Below are 28,000 nucleotides of genomic sequence, written 5' to 3'. Positions count from 1 at the left end.
CTCCGATGATTCACTCCTTTGGTTTTACGATCCCGCTGATGTCGCGGGTGTTGACTGTAAAGTTTCGCGCTCGCGGCCGTCGAATAATGTACAACCGAAACTCTTCACCCGCGAAAAATCAGGGGAAAAAAAAGAGAGAGTTTGTCTAACTCGACATTAGACTTTGAAGAACCATTGAAAAAAAAAAAAAAAAAAAAAAAAAAAAAAAAAAAAAAACTTGTGAACAATAAGCCTTTTGGCGATGGGGCGAGAGCCACGCCGATATAGCTCCGAGGCTCCTCGAAGATGCGGTTGGCCTCGGAGTCCTTGGCCGGCACTAGCAGTCGTCCTGCGTCGACGAGCTCGTGTGCACGAACGCGGCCACTCTGTCGACTATGTCGCCGGAGCCACACTGCAACAGACAATCAGACAACACACATTTTTTAATGTTATTATTATTACTATTGTTGTTTTGTTGGAAATTTATTTTTATCCACCCGTAATTCACGTATTTACGGGTTTGTGAAATATGTATTTCGTACTTTACACATCACGGTGTGGGCAAACAGATAGGTCGTTCATGCATGAATACGTTCTGTTGTTGAATGTTTCGAGTGTGCACCCATGGACTCGTCTAGTTCGTATGCATGCATGTATATTAGTAATCAAATTGAATTTTAACGTGACTGCATCTCGTTCCAGACATTCTGTAGATATTACATAGGTACTAAAGTACGGTATCAACGCGCCAACGACTACGTATGCATGTGTGATAACTGTTCGCAAATAATATGCACATGTGTGTTATTGACATTCATTCGTATACACATATAAATGTAAGTAATCGCAAAATTTATCAGTTCAGAATTAATTTTGTCCAAATAAATAGTAGTTCATTTTTGTACATGAGCGTTACAGCTATGCCCTTAATCAGCTTCAAGGTAACAGTTAAATATGAATTTTTAAACTATAGGTCAAAAACGACAGATCGTTTCACTTTACAATGGCCCATCGATGATTCAAGTAGATATGTTGAACATGCGTCATACGTACCCCATCGACCGTCTGACCTAATCTGGACGTATCTACTTGACCCTATACAAAATAAAAATATCGAGAGATCCGCCAACTCGGGGAATATCCCCCTGTGATGTTTATTTCTGTGGTAGGTACTGGTCCATCGTGTGCAATTTAATAAAGTCGGTCGAGCACCAAAAATAACCCCCGAAGCCCGGCTCATGGTTATATTTACTGCACGAACCCCTGCGGCTTCATCAAAGTGCACGAGCCAGCGGTCGAGGGATCAAAGTAACCCAATACTCTCTAGGGTAGGTGAAATAAAGAGGGGGGAGGGCAACACCACAGAGGCGAGATAAAAAAAACATAGGTGCATGAATAAAAATAGTCGGTATATATATAATCGTTGGGGTACGTCTCTACCACCAACGGTGTGAGGAGAACTGAGGTATTGCGAACGCGGAAAAACGCATTTTTGTGCCAGTATGTATACAGAGCGCCGATTGAGCGACATTTCGGAGCAAAACTCCGAAAGCAATATATTACATGTATATCAAACGTGGGTGCATAGTGTGTGTACTTTGCTCTCCCGTCGCTTTTACCTATCCCCGGAAACTTTTTGAATATGCATTTAGTAGGATTTTCAAGAGCTGTACAAGCACGTGTTCTGCCCCCCTCCCCCTCTCGCTCAATTTACATCGGTGGTGCACGGGGTGAATTCGCGGTGGGAGTATCAGATATACGTGGGTGAAGCCAACAGGGTGTACGTGTATATACATGTACGCACGAATTTAATGGTTTCGCGCAATGCGCGAGAATCCACAATGCCCCGTAAAAACGTGTTATTGTTTTGCGTAAGTGCCACTACTGCGCTATACAACGTAGAGCCGCGTGATTATACCTGATGACCCATCGTGCAGCCCCTCTCCCTCGAAACTATCGCTTGTACGTGTCGGTGAGTGTGTGTCTCGTCCTCGGCTGCATTATATATTATGTGCACACCGACGCGTCCGCCGTACCTCTCTCCGCTGAAACCCTGCAGTCTTGATGCCGAGGGCACCACCGCTATGCTGATTTCCCACCGGGATATCAACGCCGGTCCATCTATAAATTGGTATAATACCTATACCGCGGCGCGATATCCCGCCTCTGGCTATTAGAACGTGAAATTTCAACGAGGCCGAGAAAACGCCAGGCATGACCCCGATGATGCCGCCCGATGCATTTGTTATCACGTGGTTGAAACTAATATTTATACACGCGCAGCTTTTTGTCCTTTTCTTGTTTATGCATACATATATATGTATATGGATTGTACTTTGATGTCTGTTCTTGCGCGTGCCGTTAGAATGATCATCCTCGCGCGAGAGTCGTGATGGTGGGTGTCGAGGCCCGTGCCTTGCAATTTGAAAACTTGATGAGCGATTGCAAATTTTGTTTACTCTCGTGATGCGCCGTTGGCTCTACCACCCCTACCCCCCATCCTCCTCCTGCTGCTTTTTTTTTTTTTTTCGTTTATGCATAAGTCACGTGTGTCGAATTTTATGTGATGATGATGCACCAGATTGTTCCGTCAACATTTGTGTCTTTGGTTGGTTTTTCATTTTTTCTTTCGCATTCATTTGTTGTATGGCAGAAGCAAACAATCAATCGGTGCCAGATGAAAAATATTTCTGTAGGTTGATTTTGCTCTTTTTCTCACCCCCGAAGCTGTAATGTGAAATCACGTGTATTCGCATTTTCCTTTTTTTTTTTTTTTTGGGACGCGTCCTTTAATTCTTTGGGCGAAAAAATATTACTAAATGCCTATTTATCGCGAATAAAATCACGCAATTGCGGGATTCTCCCCAATAACCGGATAATTGTTAAATTTTCGTAATTTTCGTCCGACATTCCTTTCAATCGCTAATTTTCAAGTGTATATTATTACGTACCCAGCAAAAAGCTCTCTTAATTTGTTTAATGTTTTACATGTTAAATGTACATGCAAGTTTGTTCACTTTCGATTGGCACTTTGTTTTTTAATCGAAAACACTCAATGACATCGAGTAACAGTACTTGTAATTTGTTGTTTTCGAAGAGATCAATCATTAGCTAAACAATAATTAATCGTTTCGCATTTTTTTTTTCTACATTACACAGTTGATTATCAATCATCCAAGTCAATTTCACTAAACATCTCGGCCTCCGACACGCGGAAACCAATGCCAATCCGTTGTACTTTTGCCGGTGCATTCCGTCACTCAATAGATGGAACGGCGATTGAAAAGCAAAGCAAAAAAAGAAAAGAAGAACGGCATTCGAGGGGCATAGAGAGTCGGCGCAATCCGTTATACTGTTACTCATGCACGTTCCACGTAGGGAGGGAGGGGGAGGCGACAATGGCTATGGCAGGCTGCACGTGTGTACCGGAGGAAGCGTCTATAGCGGGGAGAATCACCCGGCAAGAACAACAGGCGCTCGTTCGTTTGGTCAAGTTGACGCGCGAGAAAGTTAACTAAGTCGTGGATGGGTTTTTTTTTTTTTTTTTTTTTTTTTTTTTTTTTTTTTTTTTTTTTTTTTCAAATAAATCATATGGAAATAAAATACGAATATTTTTTGTGGAATAAATAAACAAAGGTGATATTCGCGAAATGATTGTTTATAAATGGATGGCCTACGAGTGCAATTGATGGTTTTGTTATTCAATTAATCACGTGGAAATACTGTATGGGTATTTTTTTATGGAATAAATGAATTAAAGGAAATTTATAATATTGGTGGAATAATTGTTCACGGATGGATGGCTTACCAGTGCAATCGATACGGTCTTGCTATATCAAACAAGTCGCGTAGAAATACTATACGGATATTTTTTACAAAATTAATGAATGTTAGTAAACGAAGGAAGAGGTAAAATTTGCGCAATATTTTAAAAACCTCCAGCGAGTTTTGATGGTTAAATTAAACGTCAATAATACTGATATTGGCATATACCTGGACGGTGGGGTGTATTTCACAATTATAAATGCGTCCGACTATTTGATTACGCAGATATATATCCAATATTAATGTTACGCGAATTGATGTTGAAAATATAGCAGGGTAAAGCAAAAGCGCACGTGAAACCCCCCCAGTCTCTGTCTCATCGATAAAAAAAATGAAAAATTTCCTGCAAAAGTCAATTCCCCGTGCAAAATGTAAAATTCCAATTGAACCGTACCCCCTATACTCGATGCCCAAAACAGAGCGAGCCAAAAAAAAATCCCCTCCATATTCGCGAATTGCAACGATCGGCCGATGTATATTTTAATTATAAAACACACGACAACGGGTGGAAGGGGGGGGGCTACACGTCGAAAACAAAAGCCATGAATAATGCCGAGTCGTGGTGATCAAAATTCACTCCCTCGCAAACGGAATGCCATTACCCAAGTTCGGGACGCAATTTGCAAACTCCATCGCGCGCCCGTCCATCCCCTATATATGTATATATATTATATATTTCACCGGACGCTCAAAAATTGACGCCCAGCCAAGCTATGACTTTTTCCACAAAGTTTCTGATAAAACCACCCCCCCATTGCCGTGTGACTTCCGTCCGAGGGTCCGCGGCGACAATTATAGCTCGTACAATTCACGCGCGAGGGTACACCAACTAAAGTGTACTACACGCGGTAGATATCCCGATTGTAAAGTTGGGCCGAGAGCGGTGCATTACGGAGTTCGACTTGGCGAATCTGTTCCGCGGCAGGTGCACCCCGGCATTGTCCTTCCTTCCCCCCTTGATTCAGCTCAGTATACACGCATAATGTACCCAAGCTCGGAGTGAATTTTTTTACCCCGAGGGCGGATGGACCGTGTGATACGTATATAGTTGTATAAGCTTGTCGGGCTAATTGAAACCGAAAGAGAGGAGGAGCGCGACGCCGATCTATGATTAATCTCGGGAGGCGAGCGGCTGCTGTTGGCCCCCTTTGATGTGATTAATCGGGTAGGGATGAAAAGTCGTGTGGAGCGCACAACAAAACGTGTATAAGATCGGGAGTGAAGCGTACAACTGCAGCGGCCCGTACTTTCGGCTGATTAATTAGTGAAGAGATGATTAATCGCCGCGGGGGTGCGAGCCGGTGATCGAATGTATCGATACGTACTGTGAGCTTCTTATACGAGGCTTTTCCGGGCGAGGGTTTGTGTAATCTTGGGCCACGGGTATTTGGCGAGCGGCCTCTCTCTCTCTCTTTTGTGGTGATTATGCTTTGACTTGAGGGTATTATAGGGGAGCTTTTGGGGCATTTGCATTAGAATGTGGGCAGCTGGTATCTTATTGTTTCAAGGACTCTGCGCGGCTCTTTGGTTCCGCGATCGGTGAGCTGCGCAGACTCGAAGCTGCAGTTTGTCCAAAACATTGAAAAAACATCCGAAATCACTCCTGGGCTCCTTTAACCTTCATTAAAATATAATCGGTGGCTCGATTTGGTACACTGAATGAAAAACAAAAAAATAATGAAAAATTACCGTGCTAGAATGGTAATTTAGTGTTTAGTTACTTTTTACTTTGGCCAACCTAATTTTTACCATATTCTGGACAGTAATTTCTATTGTACAAACAATAGTAAAAAGTCCCTAGACGGTGAAATAAAAATAGATCAGCATTCCAGCACGGTAAGTTTTATTAGTGTATTGTAAATTTAATGAAATATTATATCATTGCGAAAAATAATCATCGAATAGCTTTCATCCACAGCGGCTTGTTGGACCTTTTTTTTTACAAGCAAATCAACGTAAGTATGTAAGGGTTCCTAAGTAATAATATCCGACTTTGGAAATTCACAATCATTTTTTAGACCTCCAAGTACCTTCAGACTAGTTAATCACAACGGTGTACTCGATTTTGAATTTTTCGGGTATCAGGAAACCTCATCCCGTATCTTCTCTCTTCCCTATACGGAGGGATACCTATGCGTTTACGCAGAAATTCAATCAGCCAATTCGTTCGTCAAAATTGACAAAATATACCCCACCTACCGACGTAAATTAATCATCCGCCCCGCGTAAATTGAAAGCACGTGCGCGCGAGTAACATCAATACCCCTCCACGCACGTATATACACGGGCGGGCAATATCACTCAAACGAATTGCTCCGTCGTTGTCGACGTGCGCCGCCGCGGCATCGACTTGAGCGCAAAAAGTGATTAAACCCCGCGGCGGGTCCTCCAAAGCCCACGCGTGCCCCGCACCCGTTGTATACAGAGAGCCCACACGAAATTTCTGCTGGTACTTTGACAGTAAAGCTAATACAGAATATTACAAGTATATACACATATACCTCGTACGTGTATCACAGCCCTGCCGAGCCGTGCACATGAATATCGTGCACGTATAAAAGAGGAGGACGGGGTGGAATATAGAAAGTCATTCGGGGGTGGGGGGTGGCGCACATGCCCCGTATATCAAGTAGCCGGGTGACGTTTACACGGCCCGGCCGAAAGCTCGCCTCCCCCCCGTCCTAGGAAAATTGTTGCACTCTTTCTTATGAGCTGCTGCAGCTACCCCCTTTCCTCGTATGTATCATATACAGTGTGCGTGGGGTGGGTGGGGAGATGCGCCCCGGAGGAAGAGATTTATCGCTCCGCGGCAGCAGAGAGCCTCTCGAAAGGGAACGCGCTCGTGTGTCCATCGAGTTCGGACGTGTTTTTTTTTTTCTTTTTTTTTTTTCCATCGTTGCATGGGCCAAGGGGGACGACACGGCGATTTTTCTGAATTTAGTTGGCCGGCAAAAGTACGCCCTCCCTCTCGGCGTTTTTAGCGCCGGTGACGAAAGTTTTTTCGGGCTGTATCTCCCCCGAGCGCGGAAATGAAACCCTGCCACTGCCATTTGTTGTGCTTTAAAACTAAACGCGGGACACACCCGTGAGAATGTTTTTTTTTTTTTTTTTTTTTTTTTATTCACCCTCCACTGCTTGTTTTATTTTTCGTTTGTACCTGCAATGGACGTCGATTTTTCATACCTGTACGGGTTGGTATACGCGACAGAGGTAATAAATTGTGTACGTACGAGGAGTGAAACTTTTTCAAAAAATACCTGTCCTCCCTCCGTTTGATCAAACTACTTCCAAACGGGTATAAACGCGTCAGCTCCGAGTTCATCGAGCTAATTATCTAATGGGAGCGTAAGCACGAAGAGATAAAACCCTACGGGTGTCCCATCAAAACCTGGTCCGGGGAAGAAAAATCGGGGAGCCTTATCCGTTGGAGGTCAGCGCTCGTACCGAGAGAGAGATGTGCCTCGGACACTACTAGCCAAAAGTTCGGTCACGCGGAGACGGAGAGATAAGCAGTTTGGGTCGCCAAAACGTAACTCCGCACCCCCTCCCCTGTGAGGTTAACGAGGTGAAAGCCCAAAGTTTCGCGAGTAAGTTGATCAAGAGCGGAGAAGTGGAGATATGACGCGTGCCTGCAAATCTCCCTGGCTATGTATATACGCATAGCTACACCCCGAGCTCTTTTCAACTGCTTTGAGGTCCTTTTGTATGTATACCTATTCACGAGTGTATATAAGGTAAAACCAACAGAGCTACGGGTCAAGTGTGGTTGGGGATGAGTAAGAATAAAAAGCAATGATTATTGCGATAAGTAAGTAAATTAATAATGTTGAAAGCAGTATATATACCTACTTTCTCCATCCACTTTGTTGTGTGATTATGTGCACGAGGCCACGAGAGCGCGCGCACGCGTGTAGGCGTAGACCGAAACATCTCGAGGGAAAAAACGTCGCGTTTCCAAAGGGGTGCGTGTAGACAAGAGTATATATACGTACACCCACAATGACTCTTGGGAGTTGCTCGTCGTCGCGAAATCTCGCGAAAATTCATTTCCCGGGGAGACTTTTGCGGCACACCTGAATAGCCGCTCTGATGATAAACGGCCCGACAAATTCAAGGAGCAACCGATTATACATGTATACACTCTCCCTGGTACACCTGTTCTGGTCGGGATAGGGAGGGGGGGAGGGGAGGAAAAAAAATGGGAGAGCTCGGCTGTATGCGGAATTGCGCATTCATTTTCGGCTCCTTTCCTTGCCTCTTTTTTTTCCCCATCTCCTCCGTACTTTTCTCGACCTTTCGCTACCTCATGCATATTGCACGCTCGGAAAAGTAAGTCAGCCGCTTTGAGAAATTGTGGTTTTCCACGAAGAATGGCGGGAGATGTTTTTTTTTTCTTCTTCTTTTAATTATCGACGAAAAAAAATAGAGTATAAAAATGGGACAAAAATCTCCATTCAGTACAGATTCAAACAAAACGCCGTGACAACAACAACCGGGAGGGGGGGGGAGGAAATTTTCTCTCGCAGCAATAACAATGAAGCTCACCGACGCGCATCAGCGCAAAGCGGGAAATTTCATTTTTCAACGAGAGCCACGGCTGCAGTGCACGCGCTCTGTCCCCGTAAAGTCGCGCTCGGAATATGGAACGAAGAGATTTTGCCCGAGTATTAAAGACGCGGAGCACGAGAGCAGACGACGGAGCAGTCCCCCCCCCCCCGTGTGCATTAGCCCGTAATAACATAACGCCCAGGGACTCTCCTTCTCCGTCCCTCTTCCCATCCCGCGCGCTTTGTGTACTAATAGTTATATGCCTTGGTTATATAAACTCGGGAGTTGGGTGGGGCGTTGTTAGCTCACACTGAAGTTTAACTTCAATTTCGTACTCCCGAGTACATGTATATATATACACGCTGTTGCAGTGTAGAGAGCATACTGTACGTGTGTACACTTGATCTTTTGCTAATCTCGCTCGTGGGAGGAGGTGATGAAGTATCTGTGTGTGTGTGCGCGCATGCACCACTAACGGCCCGTGAACGCAGTGAGAAGTTTGAAAGCTACCCCCTCTATGCCTCCCTCCTAGCCCTCTTTGCGATGCGGCTTTGGTTTGGTAAAACCACCACGTTTCCGCCTACTACGATTCTCCGAGTTGCGAGCGTGTGGTGGGTTTTAATTCGACGCGAGAGTCGGCTATTGTATTGGTTAAAAAGAGGAGACTCGATGATGGGGGGGGGGGGAGAGTAAAAATTCACCTCAAAGGGAAACCATATCGACGATGGAATATACCGCCAGCTCGACTGGCGATTACATAGACAACACATATTTATATTTTTCCCATCTGTCGATTTTCCAAATCTGAAACGCGCGCTTTCGGCTGGCATGATTAATTTAAATTCGCATGCACAAAATGACAAAGGTGCAAACGCAAAGGCATTATAATTTCACCCGAGTGGATGATTTTGTACTTAATCCCCCACCCAATGTACATGTGTGTTTATATATATTATATACGGGCAATAATAATTCAAACTCTTGTATTGTGCGATATTTACAGCGTTTAATGTGTGTGTGTGTGTGCGGCCAGGCATTTCCAGCCCTTGAATTTCGCATCGATTCAATTTCCCGTGAGCATCGCTCGTATAGGCCATTACGCGAAGGCTCCCCCCCCCCGTGCACGCCCCATAAACTTGGCCGCCAAGTTAAAGAGAATTACGCGCTCTCCGCGTCACACTGCTCTCGTATCGCCGAAACACACCCGCGCACAATGCCACCTTCGGCTTATATGTGTGTATGTACGTGCAGGGCGAATCGTAAGTCATCCTTTGGAAGCGCGAACTTGCGGAACGCGTCTCGAGGAGGGAAATGGATGAGTTTCCCGGTCTCTTTCGAGGGACCCACCGAGGCGTCATCGGCTCTCCCGCGGAGTTCGTTTATCATCACCGCCGGCGACGCCTCGTACAGTGTCAAACTTACCCGCGGCCCAAAGTTAAAACCAATAATTCTCGCGATCGCATTTCAATGCCCACGTATATGTAAATCTAGTTTTCCCGTGAACGATATGAGTATACATGGGGATTTTTCAATTCTGCGGAGCCATGCAGGGGTGGAGGGGGTGATCGGTGTAGCAGCCCGCGTTTACTCGTGCGAGCGGTTTCTTCCGTGGACGATGAATCGTAAAAAAACTCGCGCGAATCGCTCGTGCCTTTGACCGCGGACCGCGAACAAATTTCGATGTACCTGCAGATAGAGAGAGAGAGGGAGATGCGAAAAGTAATAATCCCCTTTTGTAATACCGCCGAGGTTCCGTCCCCCGCCCTGTGGCGCCACTCCGGCTCTGCAATATGAATATTAGCGTTTCAATATCGCTCGCCCGCTTCCGTCGTTACACCGCGGCTCTCGAGCGTCGCCTCCTCTTCTCCCTTGTCGTCAAGTATTGTATACGACCGTGCCGTGGGGGTGATGCGCGGCTATATTGCATGAAAAACTGCGCGGCGCGCTCCTCGAGACCGAAATTACGTGTTACCATTACGGGGGTTGATGCGCTCTGTGCGACGGTCACCCCGTGGAGTATGTGGTATGGGGTATATTGGGAGCATCTCTCGACGTTTCATTTGGGATTTGTTATATACCGCGGCAATATTTGACGAGGCTCGCCACTGCGTCTCGCATCTGTGTGTACACACGTACGCAAAAGTTTGATATATGCATATAGGTACAATTGATAAAAATAAATTTAGATGAAGTGTATCCATTTCGTCGGATGTAATGCATATCCAAGAGATCCTGCGTCGTTACATAGGTATACGTGAGTCAAATCATTATTAGGTGTTTTATCAGGTAAAGGTCAAATAAACAGCTGAGGATATATACTTTGTATGAGACTCCTTCAAAGTAGTGTGATGGGGTACAACCAAAGACAAGCCAAATGTTTTTATCTGTTTAAAATCACATGAGTTTTCTTGTATTTTGTAGTTTTTGTTCTTGTTTAGCAATAATATATATTTTTCGTTTTGTTTTACAGAGCATACAAATAATACTCTTTTCAATAAAATACCGACATTAAAACTTTGTTATTAAAAAATTTATAAATTTTAATTTCATTTGATAAAATAGTGCGAAGAGCGATGTATACAAATGAAAAAGGGGTCCGAAAATCAGACGAATGTAAACTATTGTGTAAATAGTTGTAAGAACATTTTGAACACAGCAAAAAAAAAAAAAGATTATTTGCTTCAATATTTTTATGATTATTTTTACTATACCATATGAATAATCTCCGTTTGCTCCCAAGGTATAACACACAAGCCAAAGAGCCTCTTGTCCTATACTTACTCTCTTCTATTCAAGCGTATGAGTGTAATCAGGTCCGCGATAGTGCCGAGATTAATTTTCTTTGTGCTTATTTAAACTTATTGAAGGAGCTATTTGTCAGAGGCGCGCGCACTTACCTGCCCCATCCGGCAAAGTGATGTTCGCCAGTCTTTACCTACCTCAGCGATTTTCCTCCGTACATAATACCCGCCCACGTCGGAGTGTCCGTGAGGCACAATTCTTTTTAATCAATGAGAAATAATTTGAACGAACGCGAGGAAAAATAGTTTTTCAAGTATAATTATTCCCCCATCTCATCCTCTCCCCCCCCCTTTTGCACAATGCGGGGCAAAGTTGGTACTTAGTTTGGAATCCGAGTTGATGAATCGCCGGGACTTCCCCCGACGTTCCCTGGTATATATATAATATTCGTAAACCTCATTACGAAGAGGTCGCGATGCAAAATTTTCAATTGATAAGAAAATGGATAACCACCCCACCCTCCGCTAATTTTAACTGTCGGACGGGGGTTAATTGGAAAATTTAAATTTTCCCGAAATTAACAAAAGTTACGTTTGCCTTTGTCCGCGAATATGTTTCCCAGTCGTTTATCATCCACCGTTTCTTCCACGCGGCAATACTCAATTGCGAGATTTCACCGATGCCAATTTATGTGTATTTCACGTCCTCCCGGCGATTACATTTTTATTCTGACTTTTTTCAAGAAATTACTTAATACCATCGAAAATGTTTTTTTTTTTTTTTTAATACATCCATTGCGCTATGGTTACTTTGTTCAAAATTAATTTCAAGAAATTTCTTTCATATTCAAGTAGTAACAAAAACCTTTTTTTTTCAAAGTATCGAGTAAAAGTTAAAATTCTCTGCGCACCGAAACTGTAACATACCGACGTACAGAAATGCACGTAGCGCCGATAAAACGTGCACTATATAGGTACGCCTCCGAGCCAAAAGCGTCGATAGTCGAAGCTTCCTCTCGGCGCTTATGTACATACAGAGAGCACCTATACATTATAAGTCGTATCGAGTTATCGAAGCAGCCTGGCATAGCATTCGAGTATATAACGGCGGAGGCTTACGTATTATCCGCACCCCTTTTCGAACTGGCACCGACGCTCCGAGGCAGGGCCGATTAATATCAATATTCCCGTTATGCCCCCGGTGCTTTCGCGCGTCGTCGGGGGTGCATTGTCGTCGCGCGCATAATGCCTATATACATGCTCGCGTTTTGAAAAATAGAAACCGCGGACATTTCGCGCCGCAATCGAGCTTATCACGCCCCGCGTGGAAACCTACTAACGACCTTGCTCATGCGCGTGCACATTCGTGCCCCGTGCGGTGTCATATTTTTCGTCACCGATTTAATTGAATTTGCGCGAGCACAAAGCAGCCCCCATCATACACCCGGAATACATTATGCGCGCCAAACCTAAAGATTACCCAAACGTGTTTGTCCCCCTCCCCTCCCCTCATACGTGCAACAACCGGTGATGACTAAATATTTTATTTTTTTGTCCACTGTTGATTTTCATCTTACGTACACGTATATAATCACATTTCGCGAGAGCTGATTATCGTAATAAAAACAACAACAACACCAAGAACGTAAAGAAGGCAGGGATAAGCCGACAGGGGCAGTTTTATTCGCGATAAGAGAATTACGATAAGCTGATTAAGAAGCTCAACCCCCCGCCCCTTTTGCGCTTGCGATAAAACGAAATCGCCGAGCTGTAAACGAGTTCACGTTTATCGTTGCATTGCGAATCTCGTTTCATCGTTAAATGAATATTTGTACGGAATTCTCCTCGTTTGTCGGACAAACATTACCCCCTCCCCCCCCCGCTCAGTATGATGACCTTCTTTTGAAAAAAAGCGCGTGTCCACTGGTATATTGTACACGCGCTCCTCCGCGCTCGTATATGCATTTTTGATTGCGCAATCAAGTCCGAGTGTGCAGGAGTACGACCGTTTTAATTATCAGCGAGCCAACTAGCTGCGAGCGCGCTAATGATGGGTGGCGAGACCCGATGAAATTTTGGAACTCGGATCAGCGAGGGGCGGGAGGTTTGGGGGCAGAAAGAACAATCGGAAAGTCGGAATCAACGCCGAGAGGTACTTTTTGTCAAGGTGGCGTTTTGGTAGGGGGAAATCAATACTCGAATACCCCCCCCCCCCGAAGCGGACGCGCTTAATTAAAAACTTTGATTGGAAAATTGTTTGCACCCCTTATGTACACCCTCTTGACTTACGAGGGGAGAAAACGTGGGCTCGAACAGCTCCCAACCCGAGATTTTTTGTTCGGCGATTGAATTCCCAGAACGCGGGGAGCCCCCCCAAAAAAAGGGGGGCCGGGGGAAGTTTAACGCTCGCTAAATTGGTTATCCATTGAAATGGACTATTTAACACCGGTGCATGCAGCCATCTCCTCGCGGGAACGACGGGGGAAAAAAAAAGACGTCAGCGAGCGCGAGATTGATCGCTCGTTTCACCCCTTTTTCTCGGCGCGCGTGCGCGAGTGGGCCTCGATTACGAGAAATCAGCCCGCTTCCTTCCTTCCTTCCGTCGTGGAAGGGAAAAAAAAAAGAATCATCTCATCTTGGCCTACTTCGCCACCTTGCTCGCACTACTCGTGCAACTGGAAAAAAACACACCTCTCCCACAATTATAAATACTCCCATCGGGAGTTTTTATGCACGTATATACGCTTATAAACGCAACCTGCTCATCCCCTTTCTTTGGTAAAACTCGCGAGCTCGGGTATCGCCGTAAAGTACCGCTGTACTGCAGAGGGGGGTGGGGGGGCGTTAAAGTTATAGCCCGAGAGTCTTCTTCCGGAGAATAGAGCTCGCCTCCGTCGAGGGCTCGTAAAAGAAGATTCGCGGGAGAATAAAAATAAAAGAAGCGGCCGAGGAAGAAGAGAAGAAAAAAAACACAACTACTCCACGCTCCGTCAAACTATACCCTCGGCCGTGATTCTTTCCTTTTTCTTTACTGCATCCGGAAACGAGGGCTGCCTCTTACACTCTTCCTTGGCGCGTTTGGTTTTTAGTTTCCCTGCCCTAGTACAAAATAGCTCGTTTCGCGGGACTTTGTGCGACGTTTGGCCCCACGAAAACCGATCATCAGATTTCGGGTGCACCGAGTTTTACGGTGTAGCTCTCGGGGTGTAACGGCGTACACGAAGTCGAGGTGAATGGGGCCGCGGACGTGTAATTACGTATAATATAAATACGCCGAGAACCGGTTGAATCGCGTATACGTTCATAATTGACGAGCGCGCGCGCAATTACAGTTCGGTTCGTTTACACGGTTGTGTGTGTGTAGCTGTGCGCGGGCTTATACCCTCCTACCTCTGCGCGCTTGAATATTTAATGCGGCCGGCGTGCTGTTTCTAATTCCGTGTGCGGAGCCGAGCACCGGGAGACACGGCCTTTTTTTCGTTTTGTTTTACTTGCTTTTAAGGGAGGAAGAGGAGAAAAGAAAAGAAGGGCGTAGCTCGAGATTCGCCCGGTGTGTGTGTGTGTGTACACTTAGGGTGCAATGTTCTTGACAGTAATGATAATAATGATAGTTTAAATAGCGAATGGATATACATTTTACAACCCTTTACTTCTAAAGTGCTAATGAGTCAGAGCAAAGTTTTTGTTTGTCCATAGGCCGGCTTCTTTTCTTTTTTTTTCTTCTTTTCCTCGACCTTTGCTCTCCCCCTCACTCGCGGGCTGCTTTTTAAGTAAACGACGGGGTTAAACAGCCGCGCAAATTAATGTACGTCGTAATTACACGTATACGCGGACTGTACGTAAGGAGGGAGTTTCAAAAGTGTTTTTTCCCCTTTACCCTCTCGAGCGGAGAGTGTGACGTTTTTATCGAGCAACTCGTGAAAAAGCCCTGATGATCGGTCGAGTGGCGGTGCAGTGGGTCAGAACCCGCTACATAGGTACTATACAGTGGTTATTGATGGGAGGTGACGTTTTCATTGTCAATGTGATGCGTGTGGGAAAAAATGGCCAGCTGCGCATTGGCCATTTTCCTTTTCCCCCCTTGTGAACGTATGCGCGTGGCTATATTTATTTGCTCAAGCTTTACGAGCGAGTATTTATATGTTGGTTTATGGGCCAGGAAGTGTTTTATTTCAAAAATAATTAAAAATGCGTGGCTTATCCTCTTTCGATGCACAGAGTACATTTCAAATTACACGTTCAACGTGTGAGGTTAAAAATATTACCTATTGTAATCGTGTTGCTTAATAATCTAAATGTTTTTTTAAAACCAAGTTCATGGTTCAACTATATTTCACAGTTTGGTACTTATACTTACAGAAACCAATTGTTTATTAAATAGTTTGTGCTGATATTTTGCGTCCTGTAGTCCTTTAGCAATAATCGACTTTGGTTGCCCCAGTGACGATGGCTTAACGATCAATTATTTGCATTGTCGATAAATTGACATTTTTTAGAGCAGTAGGAAAAAAAAAAAAATATTTCTCCGAGCTCTCCACATACATGAAAGGACACTGCACCAATAGCACGCTAATCCGCTCGCATTTCAATCGTACACCCGCACGTGAAAAAAAAAAAAAAAAAGTCAAGCTCCATTTTATATCCTACATTTTATACACGAGCATCCGCACGCAATCCCGCGACCCTTTTCAATTTATCAAACGCCAAAGTGGGTTAACGACGAATTAAACGCGCACATGTATAGGCCCAGGAAAGTCCTCTCCCCACCCCCCCCCCTATAAGAGTCCGACGTGCAAAATTCAGCCGCGCCCAGGACCCACCCACCGCTGCTAAATTAACCAAGCCGTATACGCGCTGCAACTTTTTTTTTCCATTTCAACCAAAGGGGCGCATATTGAGCTTACACTCCCGCGACATCCCAAATGGACCAAGTCCAAAAGACCCCTTCCGCACTTTGGAGCCTTTAATCTTGTACCTCTCAGGCGCAGGGGCTATTGCCTACTTCGGCATCGGATCAATTAAAGCCACAGCTATCGGCCCGGGAGCCGACCTACTTTTCGCGGCTAGACTTATCACTCCGTGGATGTATAGGTAGGCAGGTCTGGGGGGGTGTGGGGTAGGAATAGCCGAGTTCCCGAAAAAACTCGTAGACCACTCGAGGTCTGTACGTGACGGACTACTTACCCCCCCCCCCTCGCTCTCTGTAGACGACGTCATCAGCTCGACCTAAAATATACATACATATACGTGTGCGTGCAGGATAAGGGGGGTCCTCTTGACGAGGCTCGTTTAAAGTCCACGCGCCGTATGATATACCACTCGCTCTTGCCGGCGTGGTGAGGGTCTTTCGACGGCCCGTGTAATTTACATACATAATTAAGCGCGCGCGCTGCTAGGGGGGCCAACTATATCCTACGTGTATGAAAAAAAAAAAAAAAGAAGAGGAAGAGGGTATAGAGTGCCACGCCCGAGCTGATTGCCTAGCTGTCGTGCATAAATACAGCTGTATACCGTCTGATCGCTCGTTTCTATTTTTTTTTTTTTTTTCCTTTTCCGCCCCTACGAGGGTAGCTTGTACGTGCGCATGGATATACGCGATCAAAGAGAGGCGCGGCCCTCCTACGTGCTGATTGCCTTTTGCCGACACGTACGGTATAATTAGCTCATATCTCGTATTGACGCGCTCCGGGAAAACGATGTCAGACAGAAGGAGGGCGAGGGGGGAAATTAACTCGATATACATACACTCCCACGGATGTTGCACGTATACCCGGCTCTGCTGTTTGCTTTTTAATAATGCAGCCCTGGCAGTATAGGTTGTACATTTATATATATATATATATATGTAGGGCAGAAACCAGACTCGGAGGGTATAAAGAGAGAGAGAGAGAGAGAAAGGCTGGAAGTGCCAGATGATGTTCGATTAACCAACGAAAGGGGGGCTAGGGGGGGATAGCAAACGAAGCCGACCACCGGGCTTGAATAATCTGCGAGGGTATCGCGTTGGCCTACGAGTGTAAGCGTGTGTGTTTGTGATAGGATAGGAGGCTTTTGCGGTCTCGGCTTGGCCCCTGCAGTGGATCTATTTATATACACCCACCTGCGTGTACATGTATACGGGGAGTTGGTTCACTTGACGAGGTCGCTCTCTCTTACGAAAGTGCCTTTTATTTTTATTGAGTAAAATAAAATGCTGTCTTTTTCCCGAGTAATTTATTAATTGGATTTTTTTAACCAAATTTTGGGGGTGTCGTGTTTCTCCGTCGGACCTTCTGAGGATTACTTTTTACAGTAAATAATACCAACCGACGTCGGATGATCATATTGACATTTTGCTACGTTATTGGGTCAGATTAGGAGAAACCCGTTGTTGCCGTCATAAAAAATAAAAAAATAATTGATGTGCTTGACACCTCGTTAAATGATGCTCAATTTGTTTTGTTAGGTCCATGAGACGTATGGGTACATGTATACATTAATTTGTGCTTATGTGTGTATGTTCGTACGAATGTGCATTCAATGAAAAGAACACAAAAAATTAACGCTTACAAGTAAATTTAAATTATGCATCGGCTATAAAAAATTATCCACCTTCATATCGAGGTTAATAGCACTGCTATACAAAATTAATTTGCGACTCAGTATATTCAGTTATGCTTCTCTAGTAAGTATTCATGTTCAAAGTAAAAATATCACTGCTACTTTTACATGTATATTTACAGTTATGATTTTTTGCACGAAAAGTAGTTTGTAGTTATCATGAATTTTTCACTATACTTTAGATACTTACGTTATATCTGAATAGCACTGTAATAATAGTTATTTTTTATAGAAAATAGATGTTACGGGTGCTTTCATTATCTTGGCAACCTGATTGTTTTTGTCTTCGCTCAACTTCAATTTCTCTTTCTTCTTTCAGATTTTCTTGCAATTCTTTTTTTTTTTTTTTGTCCATCAACCACAGCTGCAAAGTCAAAGCAAGTTCGCCGAGAAATAGTTGTTTTATTACTTTTCGAGCTTGGCTGATTAAGCGTTTTTTAATTTGAAAAACTTCCTACCGAATCTCCGCCTGTCCGCCAATGCGATGAAATACCCTTCCCACCCACCGGTCACCACTGTTGCGTACGTATGAGTAATCCGTCCTTTTAACGAGACAAATCAATCTAATGCCTCCACGGACGTTTTCGCAATTGGATTTTGCCCACCGGACCGTATAAAAGGGCTCTTTCATTCTACAAAAATTATTCATGAACGTTTCCGAGCGCCAAATCACTGCTCTCTCTCTCACTCTCTGGTGATAAATGTAAAAATTACTGTTTTATCAATGTAAACTGGTGACATTATACCTCGTCCAGGTATTTTCCTTACTGTTCAGAAAAACAATTGATCTTTGCTGTTTGCCAAAGTCACTGATTATAAACAGCAAGAGTTGGTGAAAATGTTCAATCCCACCAAACATCGACACAGATAATTTCCAATGCCCTGAGTCTCGGCCATCTTTGAAACGATTACAAGCGTCTCCCCGAGCTCTTTTGTCTCTTTTTCGCGGAACTCGCGCAACACACAAGTTTTTTCCGCATCGAGTGCTTTTCGCCGTCGTACGCGGATGGAAGACTCGTCGCAACGGATGCACCAACCCCCGAAGCCGCGGGCTCTCTCTTTCTGTGTACCTATCAAAACTCCAATGTGCTTTTGTTTACCCTCTCCCTGCCAAAAGACACGCGTGGAATGGGAAAAGTTTTATCCCGATGTCGTGCCCATTACTCCCCCGCAGCAACAGCTCGATGCAGGAGGTAAATAATTTTTTCAAACCACCTGACTTTCACGAGTAACAAAGGAAAATAATAATAATAATAATCCATCGTTCGTTGTGTATGTACTTTACGCTCGACGAGCGCGCCGCTATCAATTATCGGGAGTGCAGGCGCGCGGTAAAAATAAAAACGTCAAATTCGCGAAATAAATGGAAGGGGTACGTTTAACGCCCCGGTGTATATTTATCCGTCGCGTTTTATGCCCCGTAATATCCAGTCCGCCGGCGCCCGTCGCCCGCGAGGGCGTTATTCATTTTAATGCCTTTGCCGGAGTCCTCGTTTAAGCTCTTAATTATCCCTTAATTTCATTCCCCTTCAATTGATCATCCGAAACAACCTCCCATGACTCTACCGGGGCGTTGCATTACATGGGGATAAAACCATCCCCGTTGGAGTAAAGTAAGTGCTTTGAGTTGAAAAAAAAAAAATCCCTGGAGTCGGTCAAACCGCAATTTGACGATCGCGCCGAATTTTTACGGTCCTCGGTTGAGGTGAAAAATGGCACGCGCGGACAGTCGCGTGCCTACTTTTTATCTCCACGCGGCGAGTGAATTAAACAGGGCGACGTGATAAGAAAAGCGAGCCGCGGTCGGGGGATGAAAAAAAAAAAAAAATGGCGCTCAACCGAGCGGAAAAAGGCGGACAGTGTGTGTATGCATCATCAGCGGACTCGCCGGACAGTTATGGGGTCTGCGTGTGCAAAAATTTTGCGTCGCAAATAAAACTCGGCCGAGCCAGCCGGAAATTTATCGCGAGCTCAGCTGACGGATTATACGAACCCGAGGGATTTACCAAGTTTCTATTTTTTTCTTTCTTTTTTTTTTCCCCCTACCCAAAACTGCACAAATCATCCCCCTTTGTTACACACGCGTGTGTTTACGACTTTGGTGTAAATTACACCCCCCTCCCTACTTTGTTATTAATTTGCTCTCGTAAATTAATTAATTATCGTTGCCTAACACTAATTTAGCTTAATTAATAGTTTGGATTAACCCTCACGCGACCGCGTGTTCACGGTAAATTGCCATAAGCATAACATGCTTGTATACGGTTGATTTGGGAGCAAGTATTTGTCGAGCTTGATTATTCGGCGACTCGACGAAAAATGTCATTTGAAACGCGCACAACGCACAGTGTATACATTTCGCGTTCCTATACGCACTGCCATTCGTTTTAATGCTCCATAAAATTTGGCCCGAGCTGCGCTTTTCAATTTTCCCGACACAACGAAAACACCCCCGTACCAGGGGGCTCGCGACAATGGCCACGCGTACCAAACACCGATCGCTATCGCGCGAAAAATCACTGCAAGCGCGAGAAACGCCATCCAGGGGGGGGGGGGCGCTCTTTCTTCCGGTGAATCAAGTGTGTGCATATATACGAGCTAGGGGGGGGGGAGTAGGGAAAGGTGAACGCCTCGTAGACTCGTTAATGCGACATTCAGAGCCGAGCGGAGCCGGGGTTTTTATCCTAATTGAGATCTCGAGGCTGATGGCGATCCACCCGTTTTCTCTCCCTCCCTCCGAGCGGGGACAAAGATACTGCTCGCTTTCCCCCCTCCTCCCGCCACCTCGTCATCAAGCGATGTCGCGAGAGGGATGGTAATAAGCGCGAGACCACCTATACCTCGGATGGGGAAAGCTGCACGCCAAAGAGAAGCTTATTTTTTTTTTTTTTTGGTGTGGGGTGGATCGTATACACGTGCAGCCGTGGTTCCACGAGAGAAAGGGAGCGCGGAAAAATAGGCGGGTAGTTGGCACGGGGTACGTATAGTACGCTAATGCACTCGTGGGTGCGTGCACGCGTGATCCTGTTTAAATGCTAACACGGGCACGGAGCTGTGTTCTTTTTGCCTTTTTTTCCGGCCAGCTGGGGCGTGTGTGTCTGCATAGGTGCGGAGAGAGAGCTTTTTTTTTCCCTCCCGAGACGAGGGAGCTAATTGGCGGGTTGGTTTGTACACGCGTGGGCTTTTTTGCGTCCGGGGGGATGGGTGTTTTCTTAATTGCGAACGATTGCCGTCGATGCGCATCGAAGGGCTTTTCTTTTGTTTTCTTTTTGTTTTCCAAACAAAACGGAGTGTGCCGAGTTACGAGGGGAAAAAAAAAATTTTTTGTTTCCTAGTAAAAGTGTAACTGGAGTGTCGTATGTTGTGTACGGGAGAGAAAAAGTTTTTGTGCCCCCTCCAAGTTTGATTATTAAAGTTGAAGCGTCTAAGGGTGTTCTGCCGATGTGCTTTCTTGAGAGTGTTTCTGGGAAAAAAGTGTGTGCCGCGCGAAAATACGTTTGCGGTACACCCGTGTAATATTTATATTTGATGTATACTGCAACGCTGGTATTATTATCCTTTCGAACAGAGTAAATTTACCAGGTTACTATCCTGTACAAGGGGAATCTCATCAATGTTAAAATTTGCATGAAACAGCTTCGCCTCGAGTCTTTTCCACCGCTTGGGCCAGACCCGGGTGGGTATATGTATACACTTTAAAGCGGTATATTAAAATATCCCGCGTATACATGTACAGCTTGGCGAGGATGAAAAATTTATCAAATTGCGAGAGACTGTGAGTAAATGTGGCGTGAATTTTGCGGTGCAGCGGTTCATTATTGCGTTTTGGACGGAAAAGTAAAGGTTGATTTTTGTTTTGCCTCATTTCGCATGAGCTAGTTTAATTAATCATCGTATTAATTTGGGCTTGTTATTTTGATGGAAATCTAGTATTACTAACTGTATCTTCAATTATGTATGTTAAACTTATGGAACGAGGATTTATTTATAATTCACATTTTAATGGAGTTGAATGATGAAGTGGTGGTGGTGTAATGGTGAGCATTGAAAAATTAAAAATCGACCTTAATACCAGAACTTTGGCGCCGTCTCGAACTTTGGAGTCCGTTAAATGTAAAATTAATTCCCGTACGAACATTATCAGAGCTGATTGCGCAACACACGCTGCGTACAAAGTAATAAGTCTTCGTGCGATAAGACAACACCAGCGATCGTCATTGATACTTAGTAAAAAAAAAGATGATTCAACTATCCGTCTCGTATTGTTTTTCCAACTCATTTTTATCCACAAGCTCTTTATTCCTGCGTTTGAAAGAAGACCCGAAGCGCCAACAGATAATTTTGTATTGTTTGTCAAATTAAAAAAAAAAAAAAATCTAAGAAAGTCAGAACAACAAAGCGTCAACAGTTATAATCCCCACTGCAATTGCAGTTCCTAATAAATTGCTATCGTATAAGACAATAAATTAATATACCATAGAAAACTGCGTAAAAGTCAACCGGGCCGTACTGCTTTTCGACAACACCATCGACTGCTCGTTGAGAAAAAAAAAAAAAAAAAAGAAAGAAAAAAAAAAAAAAGAAAAACAACGCGAGCTTCCCCAAACAACGAGCTGCCCTCGAGCGCGGGGTAATCGCATTACGTTATTATTCATTAAAAACAACGAGCCACTCGCCACCCCAAAACGCGACCAGGAAAAACCTGGTAAAACAATGAGGGAGGAAAAAAAATACTGCCCTCGTTTTTTCATACCGATTTGCACCCCTCCCCGGAATTCTTATAAAATGCGCGGAGCGAATGGAAAATGTAATATTGATGTACACGCGCGTGGGGGGGGGGAAGGGATAAAAATTTAATAAACGCAAAGCGCGGAAATTCAATTTCCCGGGGGTGGGGAGAGAGGCGCCTCCACGAAACGCGTATAGCCGTAAAGCGCAACGCACCGAAGCGGGTAAACAAAAGGCTCACCGTTCTCCTGATGACCGTCCTGACGGTCTCTGCTTCCTGCGTGGGCCACTGCGTTGGCCACCTAGCGTAGACGTAAAGGCCCGCGAGCACGAGGACGAGCACGCCGAGCCTGAGGGCGCACCGCCCTAGGGGCCCGCTGGTCCGTGCCAGGAGCTTCCTCGCCGGCCTCGTCGCCAACACCTCTTTGGCCTGCAGCTCGAGCTTCCTCGCCTTGGCCAGAATACCCCCGAGCCGCTCCCTCGCCTGCTCGAGCTCGTGGCTGGCCATACCTCCCACCGACCGACCCAAAGACCACCCCAACGTTATTCGACTCCCCCCCTCCACGAGGACCAAAATTTAGGGGGTGAACTAACAACAACTGCCACAACAACAACAACAACAACAACAACAATGAAGTGCTCGCGACAGCACTTGAGGTGGTCGCATGATTTGGCGGCAGCTTCGTCGCGGGTCGGCTGCGGGCGAATAACTGGGCCGCCGAGGAGTACTACTGGCCCTGTGTAGCCCGCCAGACTGCCTTGTACCTACACCCACCCTCTTTTTCTCTCTCTCTCTTTGTCGCGTGTAGTGGCAAGTGGCACACGCGGGAAGAGGGAGAAAGGCGGGGTACGCCTGCGCGCCAGACTCATCTTCCCTCCCTCTTTTTCGGTCGGTCTATATCCTACGGCTCTCCACCTGGAATGTGTCTCTTTCGCTCACTGCCACCGAGGTGGTGTATGGGGGGTATCACCGAGGATGGGCTACCTCCACACACAGGGGTATATACATACGTGCAAGCTCGCTTTTGTTTATGTTCGATAGGTTTCAGCTGCTCCCACTTTACTACCACTGTCGCTATACTCTGCGGTTACCTTTCTTTCTTTCTTTTTCCTTCTAGGTTCGAAAGCAGGTGGAAAACGTGGGGGGGGGGAGATCGAGCTACTTTACTAACCGAACTGTTTTCGCAAGGGAGATTTTATTCCCGTTCTTTTGGCAGGGGAAAAGGGTGCACTGGGGGTAAAAGTGAGGCTGGATTTCGTTGAGTTTTATGAAAGACTCCCTCCCTCTCTCTCCAAGGGAGTAATGGCTTTTCGGCGCGTGGTTTACGTCTGGATTTTTTTTTTTTTTTTTTTCCCACCCACCTACCCTTTTACGCTACTGCATGCTGGGTCTGTAAATTTCACGGAGCGAAGACCGCAGTGCTTTTTATCTTACGTGCGAGTAATCGTCGATGAAAACTCTCTTTGAACGAGAGTACAGGGGGAGGGCGAACTTAGCGATGTAGGCCTTGGTCAGTTTCGTCTCTGCACTTGTGGGTAAATGACTGGGGGGCCCATTCACAGTGGTGCATCTATGTTTCCTCGGTACTTGGGGTACTTGGAGACGGGACGATGGGCTTAGGAGGGAAGCGCTGAAACAGGAGGTGCAGGCCAGACGTGTTGGCTTTATCGTCATTTGAGAAAAAGGTCAACGACAACAGTTCAGCTATGAAAAAATCTCCCGAAGACTATCGTTCCCCCTTTTTTTTCGCCCCCAAGCGGTATGGCGAAAAAATTACGCCAAGGCGCGTCCTCTCGGTTTCCAAAAGAATTTCCGAGGCTTTCGAAAACACTCGCCACGGGTATGGATGTACATGCGCTGCAACGACAACAAGGGCGTGTACATGTACACATGGCCCTTGAGAAAGTGAATTTTTCAAAGAATCAATATTTGATGACCCAAGCCACATCAAAACAACAAACACCAAGCGCGCAACCCACGTAGCCGGGCGTATCGGCCTATACAACGTCTCGGCATGCATATTTCAGTAACACGAGTCTCGAGAGTTAGCCGATGGCCGAGATGCTTATGTGTATATACATACATACGAATTGCATCCGTGCCCCCTTGCCATCCGCTTGTGTGGATATATACTCACAGCGTGTCTAGGAGACCGCAACTAATTCCAAAGTGGAGGCAAAGGAAGAGGGATAAGAGAGTAGGTATATACGTATCTGGTCTTATTCATGTACACCTATATGTGCGGGGGAGCAGGCTCTCAAGGTGCAGCAAAGCTACCCCGTCTCTGTGTACATACTTTTATACTCCTTGAAAATTCACTCGGGCGTGTGCGTTTGGTGAAAGAGTTGCGGTACACATGGGGTGGGGGCGACATCGACTTCGAGGGAGGACTAGGAGATCTGCTTGAGAACTTGTATCTGCTACTAGTGGGTGACATCCGTTTCGAGCGTAATATGCGGGCTATATGGAATTTGAGAGCCAATGCCTTGGCTTATTTCACCAAAGTGCATAGCTCCGTATATATTTTTTCCTCCCCCTTTTTTTACAGTAGTGGCTTGATGAAGATCGCGTACGTAGTCTCCTTATACGCCTCTTTCGTCTCCCCAACGCGGACAAAAGTACGTAGTGGTTTTTTCCATTTCATTTCGGAAGAATTTCATTTGCATAGACACCAGCGATATTAAATTCCGCGGCGCGAGAACGATACGACGCGTTTTGTTTTATGCACGCGCCTAAGGGGCGAGCCACCCCCTTGGAAAAAAAACCTCTTGCGCCGTTGAACCGATTTTCATCACCAAATCTCCGGTATTTTTGAGAAAACCCAATCACGCCCCCGCGCTGTACTACATCGGGTTTATCATTCGCTGTCGTTGCGTTCACCCCCACCCCAATTAACACAACGAAAGTCGAATCGGGTCACGGCGACGTTTATTGGAAAATTCGAGTCATCCCGTGTCCTCCAGTGATCGAAACGTTGAAAAAGAAAAGATATTCCCCCTTTTTTTCTGGAGGGAGGGACACAAAGCCGAGGGCATCGCAATCAAGCGTCACAGAGCCCCGCAGGTTTTTTCCGGTGACGGCGCGTCAAAGCGCAAAATGGGGATGAAGAAGAAAAAAAAAAAAAACCCCAACAACAATCCCTTGGCAAATTGGAGGTCGACGAGGAGTCAGATTCGATTCGAAACTTTTCCTAGCGGCGATTCAAGTTTCAATTTGGCTGCCGTTTCGTTTCTCATTACATTTCCAACCTGTTTGCCAACGGCAGCTACCCCCCACTGTGTTGCGAAACTCGAGGAACGAGGTGTCGGGCTTTGTTGGGCCGGCAAACGAATTCCCGGGAAACTTGCCCATTAGCCCGGAAAAACACTTAATCCAAGCCAAGTGAGAGGGGAAGTAGTACGGGGCGATAAATTAAAAAGTCGTTGGCAGACGGGCCGTTTAGCGCCCCGGTGATTTGCGTATACGTATACTACAGAGATGTTGAAGCGGTACCGGCTATATTGTGTATGGACTCGCGCTCGAGGGAAAACTTGGGGATCGAATAAGTTTTGTAATTCAATACAGGTAGTATAGGTGCGCGGCGGCGGCCCTGTCGAGCGACTTCGTGAAATTGACAGATGTAATGAACTCGGGGCGCGATGCGGTCGCTGCTGACGTCGGGCATCGTGCATAAAGTTATACGTTTTTATCAAAAGAACGAAACTTTACGCTTGTACTTATTTTTTTTTTTTTTTTTTCTTTTTTTCATTAAATTCACCCTATAAGAATATTGACGAGTACACGCTGGTGGTTCGCTTACTCATCAAAAACAAATTAATGTGTATCAACACTGTTACGTACTTCTCTATATTGAACCCTTGGGGTGTGCAATTTTTTTTTTCATTCATAAAGAGCTTACCAGCTGTTCACACGAGAGTAAGGGTCGACGTGGGGGATCATAAGATTGCAAGTTCCGTAAGTCTCGCACGTATATAACATAATGCACTTGTGCGCGCTGACACAATATACCTGACAATCATTAGGAGTCGTAGGTCGAAGACAAGCTGGATAGCTCTCGGCGGTGATAGGAAAGGAGGGCGGGGGTGAAGCTCGCGCCTCGCCAGCACACGTAGCCAAAGGAACGGAAGAGCAAGCCGAGCAAAGCCGTAACACGATTGACGCCGAAAGCCCGACTTGGAGCAACAATCCGATTAAGCCGGTCTGGGCATCTTCCCTGGGATCGAGAGACCGTGCATGTAGAGACGGGGAGGGGAACGTACAGGAGAGCTGCCCTGTACCTGTCTTATATTCTCTTTGTCTTTTGGTGCTTGCAGCAAACGCTGTGTGGGGGTGGGGGATGTATAATCAATTGCTCGATGCAGCGCGCCAACAGCCGGAAACACGAGACTCAACCAGATCACGGAGCGCTGAGCTCTCCTTTCGGCGCCACGGACGTAATATTGACTCGCCAAGGGAAGATTGGACGGAAGAAGAGGCTGCGAAAAGTAAAGGGGCTGTTGATGGATATTGGGTTGCGCAACTCGATGGAAGGGGGGAGTTTTTTTCCTTCTTCTATTTTTAATGGCGTGGAGTTTTTTTTTTTTTTTTTTTTTCCTCAGCACCAACCAATTGCGAGGGAGATGAAAAGTGGTACCTTATCCTCGGGTGAGTTTTTTCAAAAACAAGACTACTTCGATGCTGTTTCGAAAGGACAAGTTGGCCTCTATGACCACTAGTCATGCGTACAACCACAATATTCCCGTATATTTTTAAACTAAAATTGTCCTCGTTGTGTTACACACATGTATAATAATAATATATACACCATCCAACGATGAACAGCGGGTGATTTCTTCGCTGCAATTTCCGTCCAATTTGAAACCAAAATCCTCGTTCCCTCGACAGAGTGCAGATTACAGCGGTGTATATCATCAAAAGAGAGCCACGTCCGCGCCCGCGGGGCTAATCGCCCATCCTGCCCCCTCGAGCCAGACGGTACCGCAGACTAGAGGCTTACAATTCTCGACGATCGGCAACCACAGCTTACCCAACGGCCATCGTATAACCTATATATAGAGCCCATATATAGGCGAGGGGATTTACCCACCATGAGTGTGGGGGATGGAGCCATTAGGTATACGTGGAACGGGGCGAAATTAGAGGGTCCGGGGGAAAGAAAAGACGAGAAGGTTGGGGGGGACGGGCGGTTCAAGCCTGCCCCTGATGGAAGCTTGATGCACAGGCCTCCTCCTCCTCCTCCGATAGATTATTCCCTTGGCTCCTTTTATACACACACACCCTTGCTCGCGCGTGATTAAGCTCCATATATATATACCTACCTCTGCCTAATTGGCCTGTCATTTATACACACCGAGCAGAGATAAAGAGCTCCCATGTATTGCCGCTATTTTACTTTTCCGTGCCCCGCTCGGCCCCCGTTTTGATGAATTCGAGGCGAAAGGCCCAGGCAGTTTAAAGGGACGCGCCAATCGGCCGATGAATTATTGTTCGGCCATTGACGCTCCCGCGTGCGTTTATGGTAATAGATGCGCCCCCTTTGCGCGCTCCCCTCATTAATCCTTATTTATTGCCTTTTGCC

General features: G+C 45.7%; 1 protein-coding gene across 1 annotated transcript; it reads right to left on the bottom strand.

Moving 5' to 3' along the window:
* Nucleotides 1-252: 252 nt before the first annotated feature.
* LOC106638380 (uncharacterized) lies at nucleotides 253-22,929 on the bottom strand. Its single transcript, XM_014351504.2, has 2 exons — nucleotides 22,663-22,929; nucleotides 253-391 (listed from the first exon to the last, which is right to left on the bottom strand). The coding sequence occupies exons 1-2, from the start codon at nucleotides 22,927-22,929 to the stop codon at nucleotides 317-319; spliced, it is 342 nt and encodes a 113-aa protein (XP_014206990.2). The 3' UTR covers nucleotides 253-316.
* Nucleotides 22,930-28,000: the final 5,071 nt, after the last annotated feature.

This window comes from Copidosoma floridanum, unplaced genomic scaffold, assembly GCF_036245765.1.
Source record: "Copidosoma floridanum isolate Cflo_tuat_1 unplaced genomic scaffold, Cflo_Japanese_pri ptg000019l, whole genome shotgun sequence".
Lineage (NCBI taxonomy): Eukaryota > Metazoa > Arthropoda > Insecta > Hymenoptera > Encyrtidae > Copidosoma > Copidosoma floridanum.
The sequence above is the reverse complement of the archived record's forward strand: the minus strand, read 5'-3'. Positions and strand labels throughout refer to the sequence as shown.

What these genes read in the sequence shown, in the direction of transcription:
- LOC106638380 (XM_014351504.2), bottom strand. Translation starts at nt 22,929, where the DNA reads ATGGCCAGCCACGAGCTCGAGCAGGCGAGGGAGCGGCTCGGGGGTATT. An exon ending in GGACGGTCATCAGGAGAACG is followed by an intron (nt 392 to 22,662) that starts GTGAGCCTTTTG and finishes TGTCTGTTGCAG; the next exon opens with TGTGGCTCCGGCGACATAGT.